The sequence below is a fragment of the Hemitrygon akajei genome, chromosome 29, assembly GCF_048418815.1.
Source record: "Hemitrygon akajei chromosome 29, sHemAka1.3, whole genome shotgun sequence".
Classification (NCBI taxonomy): domain Eukaryota; kingdom Metazoa; phylum Chordata; class Chondrichthyes; order Myliobatiformes; family Dasyatidae; genus Hemitrygon; species Hemitrygon akajei.
In genome coordinates, this window is record NC_133152.1 from 49,277,992 (window position 1) to 49,299,370 (window position 21,379).

Sequence of the window (21,379 nt, forward strand, 5' to 3'; positions counted from 1 at the left end):
CTGTACGCCAGAGTTCTTAAAGAGGTGGCTGAAAGGATCATAGAGGCATTAGTAATGATCTTTCAGGGATCACTAGATTCTGGAAGACTGGAAAATTGCAAATGTCACTCCACTCTTCAAAAAGGGAGAGAGGCAGAAGAAAGGAAATTATAGGCCAGTTAGTCTGACCTCAGTGGTTGGGAAGATGTTAGGAGTCAATTGTTAAGGATGAAGTTATGGAGTACTTGGTGATACAGGACAAGATAGGATAAGGTCAGCATGGTTTCCTTAAGGGAAAATCTTGCCTGACAAATCTGTTAGAATTCTTTGAAGAAATAACAAGCAGGATGGACAAAGGAGAATTGATGAATGTTGTGTACTTGGATTTTCAGAAGGCCTTTGACAAGGTGATACATGAGGCTGCTTAACAAGCTACAAGCCCATGGTATTACAGGAAAGATTCTAACATGGATCAAGCAATGGCTGATTGGCAGGAAAGAGGCAAAGAATGGGAATAAAGGGAGCCTTTTCTGACTGGCTGCCGGTGTCTAGTGGTGTTCCACAGAGGTCTGTGTTGTGACAGATTCTATTTACATTATTTGTCAATGATTTGGATGATAGAATTGATGGAGAGAAAATACCAAAAAAAAAACTGAGGTGCAAAACTAACTTGAGAGGCTTGTACCAGATTCCCTAAAAGTTAATTTGCAGATTGAGTCTATAGTGAGGAAGGCAAATGTACTGTTAGCATTCATTTCAAGACTAGAATATAAAAGCAAGGATGTAATGTTGAAACTTTATGAAGCACTGGTGAGATGTCACATGGAGTATTGTGAGCAGGTTTGGGTCCCTTATTTCAGAAAGGATGTGCTGAAACTGGAGAGGGTTCACAGGAAGATCACAAAAATGATTCCATGGCTTGTCATATGAAGAGTGTCTGATGGCTCTGGGTCTGTATTCACTAGAATTTAGAAGGATGAGAAGATTGAAACCTATCAAATGGTGAAAGGTCTTGATAGGGTGGATGTGGAGAGCAGGTTTCCTATGACTTAAGATTTATTTTATTTCTTACAGCCACTCACATGAGGGAGAAAAAATCCTTATATTGCATCTCCAAAACAATGTACAAGCAGTAAAAAGGAACATTAGTTACCGAAACACTAAAATTGTACTGTATACGTAATTGTATGGTGGGAAAGCCCAAGACTAGAGGACACAGCCTCAGAATTAGAGGAGCGTCCTTTTAGAATAAGATGAGGAATTTCTTCACCCCATGGGTGGAGAATCTGTGGAATTCCTTGTCACAGGCAACTATGGCGGCCAAGTCTTTGTGTGTATTTAAGGCAGTGGTTGATAAATTCTTGATTGGACAGGGCATGAAGGGTATACGGGGAGAAGGCGGGGGTTTGGGGCTGAGAGGAAAATTGGATCAGCCATGATGAAATAGCGGAGCAGATTAGATGGGCCAAATGGCCTAATTCTGCTCCTATATCTTGGTTTTATTGAAATAATGGCTGGTTTCCTCGCAATGCGGCTCTCCCTCAGCTCTGTCCCCGGTACTGCGGCGCTCCCTCGGCACCGCCCTCTCCCAGGTGTACCATATCTGTGTTCCCCGCCCAGCCGTGATGTGACCCTTGGATGGTGGGAACAGGGAAGGGAGCGACCCCAGGCCCATGCACATACACGGGCCGCGACGCCCTCAGCCGCTGGTCGGAAATGGGAGCCACGGGGGGAGCCCTCGGACCTGTGACTACGGCGGGAACGCGGTCCATTGCCCCATGGATTAATCACCCGTCACTACATCCACACACTACTCCCGGCGCACCATAACCGCCCCCCGACCCACCTGGGCCTCCACTCGCACCGACAGCACTCCTTGGCCACCACGTCGCCTCGATTATGCCTCACTTCCGGCGCGATTGATTCACGGCGCATGTGCCGAAAGTTCTTCCAACGTTTGCCTCCAGCAAATCCGAGGCTGTGAGTTTATGTCCGAACTCTTGCCCGGGGCGGACAACCCACCCACCCAGTGTATTCTGTTCTAACCCTATTACCGACCCACGCTTTCGCTTTCCTCCATACCCTCTTACAAATCCGCCCCTCCCTGTCCTCTCCCTCTTACAGATCTGACCCCTCCACATCAGTTCTCTCCTTACATATCAGAATCAGGTTTAATATCACTAGCATATGTCGTGAAATTTGTTAACTTACTGGCAGCAGTACAAGGCAATACACAATAATACAGAAAAAATAAATCAATTATCGTAAGTATATATTTGCATATTAAAATTGTGTAAAACAAATAATATAAGTGAGGTAATGTTCATGGGTCCAATGTCAATTTAGGAATCAGATGGCAGAGGGGAAGAAGCTGTTCCTGAATCGTTGAGTGTGTGCCTCCTTCCTGACGGTAACAATGAGAAATGAACATGTTCTGGGTGATGGGGGTCCTTAATGATGGAATCTGCCTTTGCTAGACACCGCACCTCAAAGATGTCTTGGAGGCTATGGATGCAAGTTCGAGCTGACTAATTTTACAACACTCTGTAGCTTTTTTCGATCTTGAGCAGTAGCCCCCTCTCCCATACCAGACAGTGGAGCAGCCTGTCAGAATGCTCTTCACTGTACAGCTGTAGAGGTTTGCAAGTGTCTTTGATGAAAAAAAAATTAGTCCTCCTCCACCCCAGTCCCTCGCCTTCTTACAGATCTGCCTCCCTCCCACACTCCCCACCCACATCCTCTCTCTTTCTCCCCTTTCCTCTCAACTATACACAAGTTGTTTGATCTTTCAATTCAGATGATCTGCCACTCCACAAATTCAGCCTAACTTCACAAGGGTTTCCATTGTTCCTGTTTTTGGTTCAGTTTTCCAGTTACTGCAGTTATCTTAAACTTTCAGATCCATGAATCTGAGGTTCTGGTTCAGGAACTTGGTAGAGACTTGAGTAGCAAGCATTGGGCATGACTGCTAAAGATTTAATTGTCAAGTCAGTGGCTTTCAGTGCAAAATTAATGTAATGCGGTCTTTATTCAGAAACAGATATTTTAATCAAACACTGGAAAAGTACAATTAAAGCACAGGACTGACAGCTGTAAATTAATTTCATACAAATTGTAATCACGATCAATAATGGAGATCTTTTCCATTCAATTTTTTTAAATTGAGGATATAACACAACCATTGTGTGAAATCTAACAACATCATTTTGGTTTTCTGCAAGTTTAATAGCACAGACTAGTCTCCAGCACTAGAAATACAGGATGTAAAAACTTATACATCATAAAACTAACTTTAATTATCAGATCTTGAATCCACAATACTGTTTGTAGTTCATTTCCTCTCAGTCAAAGCAAGCACAGTCCTAGATGTGCACAATTATTCCAAGGTGAAAAAGGGAGATGGATTTGGAAAATAGTGGTTTACATTAAATTTTAAAGTGCATTTGGGAGGAATCTTTGTGTTTCAATATGTAAAGTTTCAAGTAAGTTTATCAGTTTGCCTGGGATAGTAAGTACAAGATCAGCATCCTATAGAGCAGCTTCCTGTGTGCATAAAGCAGCAATCTTTAATACAAGCCCACCGATGTTTTTATGCACTTGCACACAAAACAATTTTCTAAATGTTAATCTCATTACACCATTTCAAACTTTCATCCTAAATTTAAATTTACATAGTAAACAAGAAATTACTGTTTCGTGTAAAATGCTTAGTTCTAAATGGCAACACCCAACTTGGAAAAATCCTTGAAATACCATAATAATGCAAGCATTTCATCCACTGAAGGTCAGCATGTGAGAGAAACAGTTCCAATGAGTAAACCCTGAGGAATTGTGTCCATAATTACACACATCTTTACAGTTTAAATATTTTTCAGGGTGCTTGATGTACATTTATGTATAAAATCATTAATATCTTCAAAATAATGGAAAACAATTCATTTTTTTAAAGTTCAAAAATTAAGCTGGTCATTAACACCTGCGTTTTTAAAATAAGCAAGAAAAACTTGGGAGAAACGAGTTAATATCACAGAGTGAATGGAAAGCCATTAATTAGCTGAATGAAATACAGTCATACACACATCAGTCTTAAGATTGGTGCTTCCAGATTTTACAAAATCACACGTTTCGCTAGCGGAGTACAGGTCAGTGTTTCAGCTCCTCAGGCAGTAGAGGCTGATCTTCCCGAACATTACTGTTGCAAGATGCCAAAGCTTGGATCCGCTGCTGTTGGTACTGACGAGCTCGGTTGTACAGGAACACTCCGACAATGACCAAAGCTGTACCGAAAGCAGAGTATGCGGTGATCTTGTTGTTGAAGATGATGATGCTAAGCCAAATTGAAAGGGCATGTTTCACCGTACTAGCAACACTGAATGAGTGGAGACAAAAAAACAGATTTGAATTAACTATTTCATACTGTAAATATTTCTAATCTAGTGCTCAAGGTAGATACAATTTGTGGTTTTCTGCAGTGCTAGAGATTACCCATAGGTACAGGAAGCAATAATGTGACAGAATGCCATCGAAAGCTATTTTAAATGCTTGCAATATTTAATCAGGTGGTTGAGATGAACTGATGACAACATTAAATGCTTGAATTGTAAACATAGTGAAACGTGACACTGGAGTGCTTAAAGCTTCTGTCATTTAAATACATCAGTAACCTGTACTAGTCCAGCAAAAACAACAGCATCTGAATAAAGTGTAGACACCGAATCCTCTACAAATGTCTCTATGTTCACCTTTCACCGCAGATGGAGTGAAACCTGCCTCTCTGAATAAAGTGTAGACACTATTTACTCCTGGGATTCGGACACTGTTGGGAGTGACACCATTTACTCCTGGGATTTGGACTGTATCGGAAGTGACATACCCCCACCACAAATTTTCAGCATCTGCAGATGCTGGAAATTCAGAGCAACACGCACAAAATGCTGGAGGTACTCAGGTCAGGGAGCAACTATGGAAAGGAATAAAGAGTCAACGTTTCATGTTGAGATCCTTCATCAGGATAGGAAAGGAAGGGGGCAGAAGCTGAAAAAAGATGGGGGGAGAGGAAGGAGCAAATAACAGCATCTGTTATTCATAAGCTGGAACAATTTAATCCATACTGGGAAAAATGGTTTAACTACATAATGCCTCATAGGCCTGATTTTATTCTCACAAATCAATGAATATGTTGTAAAAAAAAAAGATCAATTCCAACTTGTACATACGGTAGTTCTTTCCTTTTGTTTTTTCTTTCCACTCTTTTCTATAAGTGTATACCTCAGATAAATATTTTATATAGAGATTTGTGATATATGTGATTATATGATATATATGTACAATGTCTGAAATACATCTTATGGAAATGTTTGTTGATGATGAACTTCAATAAAAAAAATAAATTACAAAAAAAAAGCTGGCAGCTGAGACCAGGTGAGGGGGAAGGTCGATATGTAGGAGAGGGGAGATGAAGTAAGAAGATGAGAAATGATAGGTGAAAGAGATAAAAAGGCAGAAAAAGGGATCTGATAGAAAAGGTAAGGTCCCAGGGGCTACTGAAGAACAAAAAGATCTTGGAGTGCAAGTGTAAAGATCTTCGAGGAAGGCAATGCAGTGGATACTATGATTAAGAAGGCAGAGAGGAAGGTAGCCATCATTACTCAGGTTGGCAAATACAAGGGCAGGGAACTCATGCTCCAATTGGTCAGACTTCATCTGGGCCACTGTATGTAGTTCTGGTCACCACAGTATAGGAAAAATGTGGCAACGCTGGAGAGGCTGCATAGATTCACCAGGATGTTCGTGTGGTGATAAGACATTTAGAGGAGAGAGACAGAGATAGATGTGTGGAAACAGAATTGTTGACAGCATTGACAGTCTAAATGAGCACATGAATCACCCAGACACAGAAGAATGCATGCCAAGTGCTGAGAGAGTAACTCAGATGAGTCACCAGTGGTCATTCCAAACTTGATAGGTCAAATGGCCCATTTCCGTGTGGTATAACTGTACCTGCTTTTACTAGATCCTGCTGCAAGAGGCTGAGCTGTTTAATTTATTGAAAAGTTGCAAATGAAATTGAAACGTGTGTAATCATCAGCAAATCCACACCACCCAACCCGCTGGTAAGCCTACAACTGGAACAGATGTTGGATGATGCAAGCGAAGATGGTTGGGACTTGAAGAATGCATGAGGACCTGCAGCAGCAACTGGAACTTGAAGACTGCATGAAGAAATTGAACCTTGTATATGAATTAGCAAATTGCTGCACACTGCCAATCTTACATTGGAAACACATGATGAAACTGGAGATGGCTGGAGAGTGAAGACTACACGAAGAACTGCTGCGGTGATTGTCCTTCAACATTGTACCACGGCAGCCAATGTCACAGACACTCTCAAAGACATACAGCTAGTAGACTGATTAGCCCCAGTGTGTGGGTGAAAGTAAGCGTTGGGGGAGGTTGATGGGGAGTGCAGTGTGGGAAACAAAAGGATTCATGTGGGATTGGTGTAATTGGGTGCTTGATGGACAATGTACACTCTGTGGACCGATGGGCCTGCCTCCATGTTGTGTGTCTCTACGACTCCTACCACAGACTTAATGCAAGGTATGATTCCAACAATCTGTATGTTTTCCTCTGATGTACAGTAACTTCAGTTTTACCAGGACCTTTAACATCATACACAATGTAAAATCACAACATTAAGGTTAGTCTCTGCCTTTTCCCCTCTACAGATACATCTACCTGAAAGTAACCGGTGATATTTTTCCCATTAAAGCGTATGCAGTCACACTCTGAATGTGAAATAAGATTCCATCAATAAGCAGCAGAACCACAACATCTTGATTAAAACTGAATTCGTGGCCATGTCTTCCTAGGACTGGAATATCCTACAAGAGGAAAAGAACAGAGTTAGTTACCTTTAGAAAGGCAAACAAGGACTGTAAATGACCTGCCCAGGCTGAATCTCAAGATCCTAGAAATCAAATGAGGACAGCATTCAGCAACATGAACAGGACTCATTCTTGTTTAACAAAGCAGCATCACTTACTAATACTACAGAATAAAAATTCCAAAGGAAAGCATGTCCCATTGTGCTAAAAATCTATCCTTTGATCAAAACAAAAAGAAAATATTACTTCTCTCTTTGCATAACTTCCATTCCATAATACAACATAGGGCTTTGTAAATAAAGTTGACACTTGATGATTCACATAAAAGACACTGCAATAAGGTTGAATTTTTTTCTATTTTTCCAAACATATCCAGGATAAAAATCTTTCCTGTAAGAAAGGTCCAACTTGAATTTTTTAGCAGTGGATGAAGTGTTCACTGTGCTCAAGTGGTAAATATTTAGCCACAGTATATAACTACAGCGTGGTGTATAGGATGTCCAGGGAGGCCAGCACCTCTGGGCTTGTTGTGTCCATTTTGGGGCAGTGCACTTACCTTTGGTCCCCACTGGACACTCAGCTCTCAGCTGTGGCTCCAGGTTGCTGTCTGCATGTGACAGCAGCCACACCCATTTAGACGGGCAGGCTAAACCAGGTGAGGGTAGCCGGCAGGCCTCATACCACAGTGAGATAGGGGTATGCCTGTCCAGCATGTGAAGTCAGCTCCGGTGGACTGGGCGGATGAGATCTAGTGAGATCCAACAGCCTGACAGGGGGTTCTGCAAAGCTCCATGGAGAGCAAAGTGCATGACAAATCACAGAAGTAGTCATGGTCATCCACTGCCAGACAACTGAGGTCAAAAGAGTGAAAGTGCCCCAGTGCAATGGCTTTTTCACTATAAAAACTCTCCCACACAGGTTTCCTGTCATTGTTGGACACCCACCGTAACTACAGAACATGGTAAGGGCAGTATAATGATGCGGAAGTTGTTCTGCTTCCTCATGGCTCTCAAGGTCCAGTTCAAATTCTGATATCAGCTGTTGTTCATGTCGATTCACCTGTGTGCTTTAGTTTCCTTATCCCAAAGATGTATTGTTAAGGTTAAATGGCTCCTGCAAATTACCCCTGACTGGTGGGACTTAGTGAAGAGAATTCAGGACAGAAAGATAAGCTGAAGAGCATTTGAGAGTGAAGATGCAGGGCTACTGGGAAGTACGGAGAGGAGGAAAGGACTGGTGTAATTACACTGTTGGGTGCCAGAAAGACCCTGATTGGCCAATGGCCTCTTCCTGTCTTCAAAGTAAACTACATTTTAATAAACAGAGTAATCACACATCTATTTCAGCCAGCTGCAAACTGGATCCACTTACCAGGAGGAAAATCCATGCTGGAATTAACATTATCACTGCGGCAGCACTGGTAAAAAACTGTAGTTCTGGTGGCCTGGAACCAAAAGAGAAAGTGTGAGAAAGCAAGGAATTATGGAGACCGAGTCTCCAGTAGATTGGAGGCCTCTCTACTGCTAATTTCACAATGGAGAACAACACTATTGCAATATTATAAGTTTATGGCGGCCCAAACATGCAGGACTTGAACCGCCATCGGGAGCCGTGGGCATTTGGAACTACCCGCTTGGGGCGGACCTTCCGGGGACAGTCTGATGTCACGTCCGCCCCGCGGGTCTCAGGGGCCCATGGGAGGGGAGATTTAAGCGTGCGATCTTGAATCAGTAAAGGCATTGAGTTCAGCTCTCTCTGCCTCCGTGTGCTTCTTTAATAGCACGTTGCGCGTGGCTACAAGTTCTTACTAAAATTCAAAATTACAAGTGGAGACTGGTGGCTAAAATCACTCGACATGTTTTCAGGATTATATGTGGAAGTGATGTGATGAATTGTAATGATGATCCCATACTTGTTAATAGGTGTTCAGTACAACCATGGAGTACAGCTCCCTCCTCAACAAATTTCCTCCAGGTGCATCTATTGAGTGCAAGGTCTTCCCAAAGGGAGCAAGTGACCACTGCGAAAGGAGAGACTGAACAACCAAAGACACAACCACTAACCACAACCACCACTTTCTCATGTCCACACTACACCAAAAAAATGTGGATCCTAGATCGGCCTCTACAGCCACCTGAGGACCCACCAATAGACAATCCCTACGGTCACCTGAGGGCCCACCAATAGACAATCCCTACGGTCACCTGAGGGCCCACCAATAGACAATCCCTAAGGTCACCTGAGGACTCACCAATAGACAACCCCTACAGTCACCTGAGGGCCACCAATAGACAATCCCAAAGGAGAACATCTTATTTGACTCAAGTGAGCTCACTGCTACTACCATAAACAGCTCTCAATATGGAAACAGCTTGTCATTATGTACAACCAAGGTACTTACACCATTTATTCTATTAATGGGAAATTCTGGGGATCTTATCCCGTGTCTGAAATGTAGAGAGCACTGTCAGTGGATATTTATATCACATCAAATGTGTTAGATTTAATGGTTTAATTATCATTTACTTTACAGTTTAACAATTAATTACTGCTTGTATGTTATATAATTACCTTGTACATAAGTAACTGCTTACTAGATTTCTAGTGGCAATAATATACACATAACAGTTTAATACACCTCTAGTGGTTATACAAAGTATAATTCTGGAAGCTTCTTTGTTCTCTGTTAAGTGAATAAGTATTTTCTCAATGGTTAACTTTTACTGCAGTATTGAATAAGTATTTTTAAATTGGTTTATTATCTATAGACCTGATTGAAATTTTTCTTATCTGTGGATATGTTAATTGCTTTTAGGTTCACTTAGGGATTGGTGCACCAATGTTGGCTTGCATTTTACAATCTGGCCCTCAGGTGCATGATGCTACAATACTGAAATCACACGTGGTATTAATGAAAAATATTACACAAATTTCTATGGGATACCATTGTAGCATAGCGGATAGCACAATGCCATTACAACTTGGGGTGGAGTTCAGAGCTCAATTTCAGTGTCCTCTGTAAGCCAGTTTGTATGTTATTCCCACGTGTATATATTTCCTCAGGGTGCTCCGGTTTCCTCCCACAGTCCAAAGGTGTACAATCTCAATATGGACTGGGATAGTAGTGGTTAGTGCAATGCTATTACAGCTCAGGGCATCAGAGTTCAATTCCAATGTCATCTGTACGGATATCCTCCACGTGGAATGTGTGGGATTTCCCTGGGTGCTCACATTTCTTCCCACAGTCCAAAGATGTACCAGTTAGTGGGCTAAATGGTCACTGTAAGTTGTCCTGTGACTAGGCTGGGGTTAAATTGGTGGATTGCAGGGCAGTGTGGTGCAGTGTAGTAGGCTAAAAGGGCCTGTTCCGTGCTGTATTACTCAACACAATAAAATTAAAATATTTTCTAACTTCCATAGTTTGAGGTCAAAGTTCTAGATTTGAAGACTATTGTGCTTTTCCTGCACTAGCATCCAGTATATCAGGGTGCTTTACATATAAACAAAATGAACTGAGGACAGCAGCCCCAGAAACACTGAGCAAAAATAATAGGTCATCAATACACCCCCGTACTCATTCTCTGTGTTAATAGGTCACCAATACACCCCCATACATTCTGTGTTAATAGGTCATCAATACATCCCTGAACTCGTTCTCTGCATTAATAAGTCATCAATACACCCCCATGCACATTCTCTGCCATTAAAAGGTCATCAGTACACCCCCATACACATTCTCTGCATTAAACCAGGAACCTGAACAAACCAACACAAATGAAGATACATTTTAAAAAGCAAAATGAAGCTGGAGAAGTGCATTGGTGAGATGAAGGCTGGAGAAAGAGTTAGCAAACAGAAAAGGGAAATGCACCTGTTCAAACTACATTATTACACAACTATTCCTATTGAGAAACTATAGATAGATAGATAGATAGATACTTTATTCATCCCCATGGGGAAATTCAACTTTTTTTCCAATGTCCCATACACTTGTTGTAGCAAAACTAATTACATACAATACTTAAATCAGTAAAAAATATGATATGCATCTAAATCACTATCTCAAAAAGCATTAATAATAGCTTTTAAAAAGTTCTTAAGTCCTGGCGGTTGAATTGTAAAGCCTAATGGCATTGGGGAGTATTGACCTCTTCATCCTGTCTGAGGAGCATTGCATCGATAGTAACCTGTCGCTGAAACTGCTTCTCTGTCTCTGGATGTAGAGGATGTTCAGAGTTTTCCATAATTGACCGTAGCCTACTCAGCGCCCTTCGCTCAGCTACCGATGTTAAACTCTCCAGTACTTTGCCCACGACAGAGCCCGCCTTCCTTACCAGCTTATTAAGACGTGAGGCGTCCCTCTTCTTAATGCTTCCTCCCCAACATGCCACCACAAAGAAGAGGGCGCTCTCCACAACTGACCTATAGAACATCTTCAGCATCTCACTACAGACATTGAATGACGCCAACCTTCTAAGGAAGTACAGTCGACTCTGTGCCTTCCTGCACAAGGCATCTGTGTTGGCAGTCCAGTCTAGCTTCTCGTCTAACTGTACTCCCAGATACTTGTAGGTCTTAACCTGCTCCACACATTCTCCATTAATGATCACTGGCTCCATATGAGGCCTAGATCTCCTAAAGTCCACCACCATCTCCTTGGTCTTGGTGATATTGAGACGCAGGTAGTTTGAGTTGCACCATATCACAAAGTCCTGTATCAGTTTCCTATACTCCTCCTCCTGTCCATTCCTGACACACCCCACTATGGCCGTGTCATCAGCGAACTTCTGCACATGGCAGGACTCCGAGTTATATTGGAAGTCTGATGTGTACAGGGTGAACAGTACCGGAGAGAGTACGGTTCCCCGCGGCGCTCCTGTGCTGCTGACCACCGTGTCAGACCTACAGTCTCCCAACCGCACGTACTGAGGTCTATCTGTCAAGTAGTCCACTATCCAATCCACCATGTGAGAGTCTACTCCCATCTCCGTTAGTTTGTGCCTTAAGATCTTGGGCTGGATGGTGTTAAAGGCACTAGAGAAGTCAAGGAATGTAATCCTCACAGCACAACTGACCCCATCTAGGTGAGAGAGTGATTTGTGCAGCAAATACGTGATAGCATCCTCCACTCCCACCTTCTCCTTATACGCAAACTGAAGAGGATCCTGGGCGTGCCTGGTTTGTGGCCTCAGATTCTGTATTATCAGCCGCTCCATGGTCTTCATCACGTGCGACGTCAAGGCAACAGGTCTGAAGTCATTCAACTCCTTTGGTTGTGGTTTCTTCGGTACCGGGACAATACAGGATGTTTTCCACTGTCTGGGTACTCTTCTCTGCTCCAGGCTCATGTTGAAGATGCGCTGTAGTGGTTCTCCCAGCTCAGTCGCACAGGCCCTCAGTAATCGTGGGGAAACTCCATCCGGTCCAGCCGCCTTGCTGGTACAGATCTTCCTCAGTTGACCTTCCACCTGTGCAGCCGTAATCCTGGGCGTGGGCAAGGTCTCCTGTGAGTGGCTATTTTCCTGTGAGGGAAGTAAGCCTGGTGTGGATTTCTGCGGTGAGGATGAGATTGAGCTGTCGAACCTGTCATGCCAAACTGATCAAACCAAAATTATTTAAAAACTTACGAGAATTTATACTTGTCTCCACTGAGCAACTTCTTGGAGAACACATTCTGTAGACTAAAAACAAAGCATTAGCACAGGAATATGTAAGAATATGCATGCAAGTGCCAGTAAATTTTCACAGATATGGTAGCAATCATTTTCTGGGTGCAATATCTAAGGTTTCAATTAAATAATGGTCCAATATTGTATGATTACACCACAACCACATACAACACACGAAGAAACACAGGTACCTAAGAGTACTGTTTGGAAATCTCATATCAAAAAATAATACCAAAGCTGATAAATCCGATCTATGCCCATAGTTTTGTTGGAGGAGGTAGCTTCAGAGATAGTGGATGATATCGTCATCTTTGGAGTTCGAAAGATTATTATATTTTCTTATGAATGGAAGGTCAATACTTACAACAAGGAGAGAAAATAAGGAACTATCTCTCCTTGGAGCAAAGGAGGATGGCCTTTTCTCCTTGGAGTGATGGAGGATGAGAGGTGACCTGATAGAGGTGTGTAAGATGATGAGAGGCATTGATCGTGTGGATAGTCAGAGGCTTTTTCCCAGGGCTGAAATGGTTGCCACAAGTGGACACAGGTTTAAGGTGCTGGGGAGTAGGTACAGAGGAGACGTCAGGGGTAAGTTTTTTACTCAGAGAGTGGTGAATGCGTGGAATGGGCTGCCGGCAACGGTGGTGGAGGTGGATATGATAGGGTCTTTTAAGAGGCTTTTAGATAGGTACATGAAGCTTAGTAAAATAGAGAACTATAGGTAAGCCTAGTAATTTCTGAGGTAGGGACATGTTCAGCACAACTTTGTGGGCCAAAGGGTCTGTATTATGCTGTAGGTTTTCTACGTTTCTATGTTTCTCTCATTTAGCTTCATATTGTAAGGAAAATCGTGGAATCTACAACACAGAAATATTATGTTGAACTGAAACAACCAATGCCTATTGGTTAGCTGACAACCAATCCTAGGTTGACTTTCACTGATTGGGATCTGGGCTAGTGTTCTTAATTAAAGATGAGATCAGGGCAATAGTGAGAAACAATACAAGATCTAAGTAGCAGAATATTGAATCCAAATGGATAGAGATTAGGAATAGCAAAGGGGGGGGGGGAAATCACTGGTGGGAGTTGCCTATTGCTAACCAAATAATAATATTACAGTGGCACAGGCAATAAACAGAGAAATATCGGAGGCATGTGAGAATGGTTAACTGGCACATAGATTGGGTGAATCAAGTCAGTCAAGGCAGTCTTGACAAGGATTTCATAGAATGCATCTGTGATGGCTTTCTTAAACAGCATGTTACTGAATCTAAAAAGGAACATGCCATCTTAGATCTGGTCCTGTGCAATGAGACAGGTAAAATTAGTGATCTTGTGGTTAGGGATCCCCGTGGAAAGAGTGATCACAGTGTGAATGAAGTTTTCATACAAATGGAGGGTGCAATAGTTCAATCTAAAACCAGTGTATTATGCCTAAACAATTGAGACTACAATGGGATGAAGGAGGATCTGGCTAGTGTAGACTGGGAACACAGGCTATATGGTGGGACAGTTGAGGAACAGTGGAAGACTTTCAAAGAGCTTTTTCACAGTGCTCTACAAAAGTATATTCCAGTTAAAAGCAAAGACAGTAAGGGTGAGGAGAGCCGGTCTTGAATAACTAAGGAAATAAAAGAAGGCATCAAACTATAAGCACGTGCATACAAAGTTGCCAAGAGTAGTGGGAAACTGGAAGACTGGGAAAACTTTAAAAAGTACCACTAAGCAAACAAGAAAGGGAAGCTAGAATTGTGAAAATAAACTAGCACAAAATATAAAAACAGATAGTAAAAGTTTTATAATTATATAAAGCGGAACAGGGTGGCTAAAATGAATGTAGGTCCCTTGGAGGACGAGAAGGGGGAATTGATATTGGTTGTGTTACGAATGTGCCACAACTCTCTGAGGGGCCGAAGGGTACAAAGTCGCCCCCTCTTTCTTGAGAATCGCAAGATCGCTATTAATTTGGGTCTGGGACCCAGGAAATGACAGAGAATCCTCAAGGTTTTGGAATGTGTCCTGGCCTCAGCAAGACAAAGCCACGGATAACGGCCATTGTCTCTTGGAGACGGAATTGTGTATTGAGTACTGTACTATTCATTGAAGCCCTCAGGGGATGACCAGAGTGGGCTGGTTGAGGGATTGCACCATCCCAACCTGATTGACATCTGAGACCCCGTGAGTAAGGATAAAAGAGGGTCTGGGGAACAACCCCTTCAGACGCACCAGGAAAAATGCTAGAAATCCCGTGACAGCGTTTAATAGCGACAGCCAGTGGGGGGGCTCGCGTGCGTCCTTTTCCCTTGCCTGGGCATTGGCGGGCTCGCCACGGAAGAACGGCTTTAGCTAAAGGAGAGGCCAAAAGTGAACGGCCACCCCAACGGGACTCCCGAAGGATCAAAATCATAAAAAGGAAAGCCGGCAAGTTTCTAAAAATCTCTCTCTCTCCAACAAAAGGCTGCAACCTGAATGAACTGAGTGACTTTTATATTTCCATCGGACAATACATTTATCCCCTAGACAACGATAGAGCTATTTTTTATTGATTATTATTATACCCGCACTTTTAGATTTAGTATTGATGACGTATATTATCTGTATGTTTGCATTGATATTATTTTTGTGTATTTTTACTAATAAATACTGTTAAAAATAGTACCATCAGACTTCAACGGACCTCTCTATCTTTGCTGGTAAGTGACCCAGTTACAGGGTTCGTAACAAAGTGGGGGATCTCGTCTTGAGATTTGATACCAAATTGGAGGGCCAGTGAATCGGGCTTGTAAGTCCAAACTTGGATCTGGTTGCGCGGGTAGCCAGACGGGAAACCAGCAAAGATGGACATGGATGAATTTATAGAAAACCCGACTCTGGAGGCGCTAGAGCATATATGTCAAACTCAAGGCCCGCGGGAATTATCTTTGGCCCGCGAGATAATATCTAATTACTATTAAAGCTGGCCCCAGTAATCAAAGCGCCTATGGCGTATGATATGGCTAATGCTGAGTTTATTCAGGTACCAGGTTTTCAGGGTTTTTAGTGTTTATTCGGCAGTCTTGTTCATAAGAAACGGAATTTGCAAAGTGAAACACTTTGTAGTTATAGCAGAGACTGAGACACATGAGAGCAGGCTGAAAAAACGGAGGCAACAAAAGCTGCGTTCGCACGCGTCCGACTGATCCGGCCCGCATGAAGCTGCATTTTGCTCAATCCGGCCCGTGACCTAAAATGAGTTTGACACCCCTGCGTTACAGGCTGCCACAAAGTCGGACTTGATAAATATTGCGAAAGGACTAAACCTCACAGAGGTGAGGTTGTCGATGAAAAAGCGGGAGGTGCGGAGGGCCATAACTCAGTATTATATTGTGAAGAATGTGTTTTCTGCTGAGGTATTGAAAAATATCCCTGAAAAGTTACCCGCTAGTGGGACGGCTCAGTTAGAGTTGGAGAAATTAAGGTTGGAACATGAAATTAAGTTAAAGCAGCTGGAAGCAGCTGAAAAGGAAAAAAAGAGGGCCGACAAGCAAAGGGAGTATGAGCTCCAGCTAAAGGAGTTAGAGGTGAAAAGGGAGAAGGAAAGGGCTGAGAAAGAGAGGGAGAGAGCCGAGAAGGAGAGAGAGTATGAGGAGAAGGAGAAACAGAGGCAACATGACTTGGATATGGAGAAGTTAAGGCAAGAGCGAAGAGCTCAAGGGTCAGACCGAGAGAAGCGGTTAGTCGGGAGCTTAGGTTAGTACTTCCGTTCGAGGAGACGGATATTGATAGTTATTTCTTGCATTTTGAAAAGGTGGCAGTGAGTCAGAAGTGGCCCAAAGAGCAATGGGTGGCGTTGTTACGAAGTGTGTTAAAAGGGAAGGCACAACGGGCATATGCGGCGTTGTCCACGGAGGAGGAAGAGTCGGAGAATTATGAAAAAGTAAAGGAGGCCATTCTTCAGACCTACGAATTGGTACCTGAAGCCTATAGACAAAAGTTCAGAAATTTAAAGAAAGGGTGGAATCAGATGTATACCGAGTTTGCCTATGAGAAGGGTGTGCTCTTGGATTGCTGGTGTGCAGCAGAAATAGTGGAAGAAGATTTTTGGCGTCTCAGGGAGTTAATTCTGATTGAGGAATTTAAAGGTTGTGTTTCGGATGATATCCGGATGTATTTGAATGAGAAGCCGAATAAGTCCATCTCCGAATTTGCTAGGTTCGCAGATGAATATGCCCTAACCCACAAGACAAGGTTTTCCTCGAATAAAAGTTACCAGAGAGACCGTGGGAACGGTAGAGAAAGCCCGCCGGCTGAGGCAGAAAGCCCGCCGGGAGCTAGTGGTAAAATTAAGGAGGAGAGGCAAGACGGCAGGAGAGGTCCTGGCTTGACCTGTTTTAATTGTGGAAAGGTGGGTCATATTGCATCTAAGTGCCTTGCTCCGAGGAAGGAGACAGGAAAATGGAAAGCAGCAGTCCCTATAGGATGTGCTGTGGTGATCAGTAAATCAACGAGAGAGTCCCAGGTAGACAGAGTACGAGAAGGGTCTGAGAAAGGTATTTCAGAAGGAACCGTGTCTGTGAGAGAGGGAGACACACCAGTTCCAGTGCGGATCTGGAGAGACACGGGAGCTGAGCTGTCATTGATTAGCAGTAAGGTACTGGATTTTGGTCGCAAGACTGGAATGGTAACTTTGAGAGGCATAGGAAAAGGGACAGAAGCGGTGCCCTTGCATAGGATCATTATAAATTGTGAGCTGGTATCTGGACCAGTTGAAATAGGGGTGCGATCAGAATTCCCGAGAACTGACGTGGACGTCCTTCTGGGTAATGGTTTAGCCGGTGGTGAGGTTTGGTCAGCAATGAAGCTGACGAGCCAGCCTGTTGCGGACCCGCCCCTAGGTTCCAAGATCTATCCCACATGTGCGAGCACTCGCAGCATGTCGAGAAAGGCAGCTGAGAAAGAGACCAGTTTAAATCCGGCCAGTATCGATTTGGCCGAGACGTTTTTACCGACCCTGTACCAAGAGGGTTTAGAGGGTGGTAAAACGGAGAATAGGAAAGTGAAAGAGAGTAAGGGAGAGGAGGTAGTCCTGCCCTTAGCCAGGAGGAAATTTATAGAGGCACGGAGTAAAGATGAGAAACAGATAAGGCTGTTAAAAGGTCCAGGGTTGGACATGGATGATCTGTCTGGTTTGGCAGAACTGTTTGAAGAAGTTGAAAATTCTAAAGGTGTTCCCGATAATGAAATGAGGGCAGTCCTAGATGAAAAGGATGCCATTACCTTGAAGAAGTCTGCTGGGTTGGCAGATGAGGTTGTTTCAGCCCGCGGGGTTGAGTTTACTCCAGAAGGGAGTTGCCCAGAGAGTAACTGGGAGGATCAGGGGAATTTAGAATTTGAAAAAGGTACGGGTATTGAAAGCCTGGAAGAGGCTGATGTCCCGTTTGAGTGTGTTCAAGATGTGGATGCATGTGGTACTGAACCTAGTAATGGAGCTCAGAAAAAGTCTGAGGTATTTGATTCAGTTGAAAAGGAATGCAGTCCTTGTGGGTCAGATGGACTTGGTTCAGTGAAGAAAGGGTTAACCTTGGTAATAGTGGGAAGTGAGAATTCCCAGTTGTTTGTGCTCGAAGGTGTGTTAAAAGTTAGTGAGGAGATAAAAGGTGATGAGGTGAATATTATTATTGAAGGAAAAGGGAAAAGTGTAGTTCCTAACTTGAATGAAGAAAATTTAAAGTCTGGATTGATGTCAGAAGCAGCAACCAGGCTACAGAGACAATGGCTTGGTAACAAGGTGCCTGCGAATCAATTACAGGTTGAGTTGGAATGTAAAGGTGCCCCACACGCTATTGTTATTCAAGAGTGTGCTGTGAAAAAGCAGAATTTGAAATGCTCTTTGAACAAAGAGTTTAAACTGAAAACTCATGCAAACAACTTCCTTAAAATTAAAGAATTGTGTGGAAATTCGGAAAATGGTCTAAGTTTGGAACACATTGTTGATAAAATAACTCCTATGAAAGGAGCATGCGAAGGCCTATTCCACACTGGTTTACAAGTTAACCATGTGGGAGTTAACTGGAAAAGGGGCAAGGGTTGACGGGATGCCATTTTAACTAACAGGATCCAGTTTCAAGGAATTTCGACAAAGCATGTGAATAATAAAGACAACCCCCATGGAAGACTGACTGTTAAGTTTGAAAGTAACATAAAGATTAGTATTTGCATGAACTTTTGTAGTATACAGGTAAGCTAAGATCACAACTCTTTAGTTTTTGTTTGCTGAAGGAAAGAAATAAAAATAGGTGGTTATTAAATTGGAGTCTGATGCTACAAGACTTTATTAAGGTACAAGATGTTATGATATTAAAGGAAATGACAATGTAATCGTTAACTGTTTACTCTGTAGTGAAAAAAAACTCTTGTATTGTGTTAGATTCTGAACTCCTGTAAGACTCTGTATTAATTCATTTTTACCGATGGTAAAAAAGCTTTGAAGGAAGGGGGTGTTACAAATGTGCCATAACTCTGAGGGGCCGAAGGGTACAAAGTCGCCCCTTCTTTCTTGAGAATCGCAAGATCGCTATTAATTCGGGTCTGGGACCCAGGAAATGACAGAGAATCCTCAAGGTTTTGGAATGTATCCTGGCCTCAGCAAGACAAAGCCACGGATAACGGCCATTGTCTCTTGGAGACGGAATTGTGTATTGAGTACTGTACTATTCATTGAAGCCCTCAGGGGATGACCAGAGTGGGCTGGTTGAGGGATTGCATCATCCCAACCTGATTGGCATCTGAGACCCCGTGAGTAAGGATAAAAGAGGGTCTGGGGAACAACCCCTTCAGACGCACCAGGAGAAACGCTAGAAATCCCGTGACAGCGTTTAATAGCGACAGCCAGTGGGGGGGCTCGCGTGCGTCCTTTTCCCTTGCCTGGGCATTGGCGGGCTCGCCACGGAAGAACGGCTTTAGCTAAAGGAGAGGCCAAGAGTGAACGGCCACCCCAACGGGACTCCCGAAGGATCAAAATCATAAAAAGGAAAGCCGGCAAGTTTCTAAAGGTCTCTCTCTCTCTCCAAAAAAAGGCTGCAGCTTGAATGAACTGAGTGACTTTTATATTTCCATCGGACAATACATTTATCCCCTAGACAACGATAGAGCTATTTCTTGTTGATTATTATACCCGCACTTTTAGATTTAGTATTGACGACATATATTATCTGTATGTTTGCATTGATATTATTTTTGTGTATTTTTACTAATAAATACTGTTAAAAATAGTACCATCAGACTTCAACGGACCTCTCTATCTTTACTGGTAAGTGACCCAGTTACGGGGTTCGTAACAGTTGATAAAGGAAATGGCTGAGGCTTTGAATAACTATCTTGTGTCAGTCTTCATGGTGGAGGACATATCTAACATGCCAAAGAGAGATGTTATGGATGTGATGGGAGGTGAGGACAATAGCTATCACTGAAGAGATAGTGCTCAGAATCAGGTTTATTATCACCAGCATGTAATGTGAAATTTGTTAACTTAGCAGCAGCAGTTCAATACAATACATACTATTAAAAAAATAATAATAACAAATAAGTAGTGCCAAGCAAACTTGTGGACCTGAAGATAGATAAGTCTCCGGTCCTGATGGGATGCATCCCAGGGTATTGAAAGAAATGGCAGAAATTATAGTAGAGGCTTTGGTGATGATTTACCAAAATTCTCTGGACTCTGGGCAGATCCTGGCAGACTGGAAGGTGGCAAATGTCATTCCACTGTTTGAAAAAGGATGTAGGCAAAAGACAGGTAACTATAGGCCAGTTAATTTAACGTCTGTAGTTGGGAAAATGCTTGAAGCTATCATTAAAGAAGAAATAGCAAGGCATCTGGAAAGAAATGGATCCATCAGGCAAATGCAGCATGGATTCAGCAAAGGCAGGTCCTGTTTGACAAACTCACTGGAGTTCTTTGAGGATATAATGAGCACAGTGGATAGAGGGGAACAGATTGACATTATTTACTTGGATTTCCAGAAGGCGTTCGATAAGGTGCCACATAAAAGACTTATCCATAAGATAAGGCTGCATAGAGTTGAGGGTGATATATTAGCATGGATAGAGAATTGGTTAATTAATAGAAAGCAAAGAGTTGGGATACATGGGTGTTACCCTGGCTGGCAATCAGCGGAGCAGTGTACCGCAGGGGTCGATGCTGGGCCTGCAACTGTTCACCATACACAGTAACAATCTGGAAGAGGGCACCCAGTATAGTTTATCTAAATTTGCTGATGATAACAAATTGAGTGGAAAAGCTAATTGCGCAGAAGATACGGAGAATCTACAGAGAAATATAGATAGGTAAGTGAGTGGGCAAGGGTCTGGCAGATGGAGTACAATGTTGGTAAATGTGAGGTCATCCACTTTGGAAGGAACAATGAAAGAGCAGATTATTATCCAAATGATAAAAAATTGCAGCATGCTACTATGCAGAGGGGCTTGGGAGTGCTTGTGCATGAATCACAAAAGGTCGATATGCAGGTTCAGCAGGCTATCAAGAAGGCAAATGGAATGTTAGCTGTCATTGCTAAAAGAATTAAATTTAAGAGCAGGGAGATTATGCTGTAACTGTACAGGGTACTGGTGAGGCCGCACCTGGAGTACTGCGTGCAGTTCTCCTTAACTTGAAGAATATACTGGCTTTGGAGGCGGTGCAGAGGAGGTTCATCAGGTTGATTCCAGAGATGAGGGGGTTAGACTATAAGGAGAGATTGAGTCACCTGGTACTGTACTCACTGGAATTCAGAAGAATGAGAGGAGTTCTTAACGAACTTATAAAATTATGAAAGGGATAGATAAGATTGAGGCAGGAAAGTTGTT

The 21,379-nt window shown here is 42.8% G+C and overlaps 2 protein-coding genes across 10 annotated transcripts in view; both read right to left on the bottom strand.

Moving 5' to 3' along the window:
- Positions 1–1,903, bottom strand: part of cdk11b (cyclin dependent kinase 11B) — a 63,762-nt gene extending 61,859 nt beyond the window's left edge. For 4 of the 6 annotated variants that reach the window (XM_073032425.1, XM_073032427.1, XM_073032426.1 and 1 more), the window contains exon 1: positions 1,826–1,901. The gene's annotated coding sequence lies outside the window, so the exon portion shown is untranslated. Of the gene's footprint in view, positions 1–1,825 lie in introns of all 6 variants that reach the window. The other 2 variants (XM_073032424.1, XM_073032423.1) reach the window with 1 other exon arrangement.
- Positions 1,904–2,975: 1,072 nt separating this feature from the next.
- Positions 2,976–21,379, bottom strand: part of LOC140718507 (solute carrier family 35 member E2A) — a 43,482-nt gene continuing 25,078 nt past the window's right edge. For 3 of the 4 annotated variants that reach the window (XM_073032432.1, XM_073032433.1, XM_073032434.1), the window contains exons 6-9: positions 12,494–12,547; positions 8,238–8,310; positions 6,718–6,863; positions 2,976–4,348 (exon numbers count right to left, since the gene is read on the bottom strand). In XM_073032432.1, the coding sequence (XP_072888533.1) occupies positions 4,123–4,348; positions 6,718–6,863; positions 8,238–8,310; positions 12,494–12,547 (499 nt within the window). In that variant the 3' untranslated portion in view covers positions 2,976–4,122. The remainder of the gene's footprint in view (positions 4,349–6,717; positions 6,864–8,237; positions 8,311–12,493; positions 12,548–21,379) is intronic. The other variant, XM_073032435.1, reaches the window with a different exon arrangement.